General features: G+C 36.9%; 1 protein-coding gene across 1 annotated transcript; it reads right to left on the bottom strand.

The window, feature by feature from the left end:
- Positions 1-2011: 2011 nt before the first annotated feature.
- LOC131053558 (allene oxide synthase 2, chloroplastic) lies at positions 2012-3852 on the bottom strand. Its single transcript, XM_057988180.2, has one exon. It carries the CDS (start codon positions 3606-3608, stop codon positions 2151-2153), a length of 1458 nt encoding a protein of 485 aa, XP_057844163.2. The 5' UTR covers positions 3609-3852; the 3' UTR covers positions 2012-2150.
- Between the last annotated feature and the right edge of the window lie 209 nt (positions 3853-4061).

The following is a 4061-nucleotide window of genomic DNA, read 5'->3' as shown; positions in this document are numbered from 1 at the left end:
GACATCATCCACCCTCTCTAAAGCATACAAGATTCAAATCGAGGTGTTTTTTCAAGGATCTTTCAAGAGATATGGATCCTCTTTCTTACCAAATATTTTTCTTCGAGAATTAGTTATAAGTGCTTGAGTTAGAGGTATTGGATACCATCTCTATCTCTCAATGTATTGTAAAGTATTTTTAGAAAATGTAAGGGGCTTGCCGATTCTTCCTATAAAATACGATTCTTGGAACATGTTTCAATCTCACTAGTCAAATGTTCTTTTTCTACAAGAAGCTAAAATTACTAGATTACATCTTCAACTCACCCTTCAAAGCATTTTGAATGAAGCTCCTTTTCTCCACTTGACCACTCAAAGGGTAATAGAGGTGTTGTGTTAAGGATTAATCCTTGGCTTGTGAAGTTCGTGATTGGGTAAAAGCACAAACTTGTGTCACTATTTTATAAATATTAAAAATAAAAATAAAAATGACTTTTATGTTTTAAAAGTGATATATATGTTTCAAACTTTGAAATGATGAAAACTAAATAAATTTTGATATTTCAATGTAATTTCTAAGTTCTTTTCTGAATTTCATAATTTTTTTACCAAGTTAGGGTGGTCAAAAAATAAGTTTTTACTATTTTAAAAAGTCCTAATAAATTCATAGCTAATTATTTAGTTTAAACAATATTGCAAAAAGTTATGCATCAAATTTGGACATGTGTCCTTTACTCATATTGAAATATTAGAAAAAAAAATGTTTTCTCTTAACTAGGTAGGTCAAAATAACACATGCTATATTATAGTATTAATGCATTGAAATTTTAAGGTTTTGCCAAATGAATTTTATTTTCTCCTAAATAAAACTAGTAGCCTACAAACTACATTCAATTTGTTACAAATTGTATTCCTACATATTCTCCAAATTATGCTAATAACCTATTCAAATTTTCATGTGAAATTGCTTGACTATATATTTTTCTGTATTTTTATGGCTTCTTAGAGGTATAGTTTTGCAAATAATGATCCTAAACTCACCTAAAAGGAGCAATAAATTAAATTTTAACACATTAACACATTAGCCAACTCAATCATTCAAGATCTAAAAGATCTTTCTATAACTTGAATTTTATTTGTGATTTTATACCTTCCAATACTTGTTTTTCCATGCATAAAGTTTCATTTTGTGTTTCCCAATGAGATAACAATTGGAAATATTATATGTATGTTTTAATAGATTATTTCAATAGAATATGACTTAGAGTTGCACTTATTTGTCATTCAATTTTTATCTCTATAAAGTATTTTATGGTAAGAGTTGAATAAAGGGTGTTATTAGGTCTTAATGTGCGTCACTTGTTAAGTAGTTAATAGAAGAAGTAGATGAAAAATGGATGTGATGCAAAAGATAATTATATTAGGATTTGAGTTTACTAGGTTTACAAGATAATTGGAAAACCACAATTCCTATTTCCAATATAAGACATGGTTGGGAATCCTCAAAATTCAAATTCAATTTTAAGTACACATGCCAATAGTTGCTATATTTAAAGTAAGTCATGCTACAAAAACAATTATTGATCAATGAATCAAGTATGAACATGGTTAGGAGTTAATAAATTATTAAAATTGAAGGATGATCAATATTTTATGTAATTGAAACTTTTGATGGCTCAATAGGTCCTTTTTTCTATCAACATTATATACATATAATGATGGTTGCTATTTGCCACAACCTGCTCCATCATTTATATCTTGTATCCAAATTCGTAGTACAATATAACAAGAATTGTATTAAACTATTTATTAAGATCAAATTCTTCGATACACTTTAAAATAACATATGCAATAATATATAGCCAAAAGACACTTGATCTAATGAAAAAGTCTAGTGTAGACATCTAAATGATGCTTAATTCAAATCTTCTTCAATACGAAAAAAAAACAAAAACATATGCAATAATAGATTTAGCACTATTCAAAATCAATTTATTTTTCTAAAACACTTATAAAAATAAAAAGTAAAAACAATCACAAAACATTTAAACATGTTGACATTGCTATGAAGTTAACAATACAACATTCTCGACATTGCTCAAGGTAACAACACAACACTTCTGAAATAACTACCCCTTAAGGCTTTCTGTCATATAATTAACATGCCTTATCTAGGCTCCTACATTTAACTGAGAGAAGGGGAATAAAGAAGTGGCCTTTTGCAGGGAAGTAAAAACGACTTTGGTTGTGGTGGATGGGTCGATCTCAAAGGAGTCGTAATGCACAAACAGATGCGCCACCAGCAGGCGTGATATCATCACCACGAAGTGCTTCCCCGCACACTGCTTGTTATGCACCGTCGTCTGCTCGGTCTCCGGCCCGTTCGACCACAGCACATATTTTAACAGTTTCTCCCCTTCCTCTCCCATGAAACGCCGGGGAAGAAAGTCATCAGGGTAATGAAACACTCTGGGATCTCTGGTTGCAAAGGGCTGATACCCACCAAGCATCTCTCCCTTCCTCACCGCATATCTCCCATCGTGCGACTCCACCTCCAAATCCTCTTTCGCATGCCCATACTGGAACGGCACGGGTGGATCTATCCTCAGCGCTTCATACACAGTCGAACGGAGCAACGCCATGCTCTCTAGGGCTCTTATGTCCAATCCTCCGTGTTTTTTAATGCCACCTCTTATTTCCTCTACCAGATCTGCATGCAGCTGCTTGCCCGCGGTTGCAATGCGTTGTATGAGGGAGGGAAAAAAAATGAACATTCCTCCGAAGGTGTTGAAGCATATGGTGAACACCAGATTATGGCATGCCTCCTCTTTACTTAGATCGAACTGATGCTCCGCTACCTCCAGCAAATGCCTGCCATATGTCCAGAAGAAATCGTAGACTTTTTTGTAATCCCCACGTACAAGCAGGAACGGCAGAGGGAGTGCGTGGATTGTGATCTCCTCCAACATCTTGGGCAGCACACCCGTGCTTGCAATTGGAGCGAGCTGAAGCCCAATCCACTTGAACACATAACTAGGCCCTTGAGTTCCCAGGCTTGCGTACCCTGGTTCCGCTGGGTCTCTGTTCAGCACCGACCTGCACAGAAAATTAAAACACATTTGCAAATTCTCGCTGTTGAATTCGGCCTTGCCGGACTGGGCAAATTGTCTGTCGAGCTTAGCCCACAGCTCTCCCGTGGCACGTTTGAATTCCGGAAACCATTTGGTTGCGTTGGTCTTGAGTACATAGAAGCAGAAGTTCTTGAGCTTGCTATGATTTTGTTCAGAAGGGTCCAAATACGAGAGCACCCGATAGCCGCCAGTGAATTTTGTGCTGGGCGTGTAGACGCCCGTGAAGGCGTTGGTCTTGTCCACTTTGCTCATGTCGAAGAGTATGGGAAAGCTTTTGGCGTCCAGCAGAATTATGACGCGAGGATCGCGAGATATAGGCGGTCCAGGCGGCATGTTCACTCTGAACACGGTGCTCTTGTATTTCTCCATGCGCTTTCTGAAGAAAGGCTCTACTCCTTTCTTTACGAAGTAGTCGTAGCGATCTGCAATGGCTCCGATGATAGGCAAGCCATAGCTTCCAGGGACCTCTTGTACTCCTCCATAGCTCGAACAAGCCATGCCCACCTTCACTCTCACCCTAAAATCAAACAATAACTTGGTTGCAATCTCAATGCCATGACCCAAAACACAAGTAGGTGCTTATATAGCTTTAATTGTCTCTCTTACGTCCTTGGAAAAATCGTTTGGCTTAAACAAAATTCTCAAAGAGCACCTATAGATCACCGATTCATCTCTACACTCCATTACTACCTATTGGGCTCAAATTTTTGATCGGAAAATAATATCTCGGCGTGAGACAAGACAACTTTCCGGGGGAAAGCTCACCACTCCTGAGAATCAATCAATCCAATCAATCTTGGAAATTTCCACTACTTGAAGGGGACAACTGGAATCTTCAAAATTTATAACTTAACCCTAGTACTAGAAAACTGGCCACACGCATTCAACGCGCTCATCATAAATTATTTCTGCTGATTGATAGCTTCTAATAATTTATACGGTTTAGCAGAA

Source organism: Cryptomeria japonica, chromosome 2 (assembly GCF_030272615.1).
Source record: "Cryptomeria japonica chromosome 2, Sugi_1.0, whole genome shotgun sequence".
Lineage (NCBI taxonomy): Eukaryota > Viridiplantae > Streptophyta > Pinopsida > Cupressales > Cupressaceae > Cryptomeria > Cryptomeria japonica.
The sequence above is the reverse complement of the archived record's forward strand: the minus strand, read 5'-3'. Positions and strand labels throughout refer to the sequence as shown.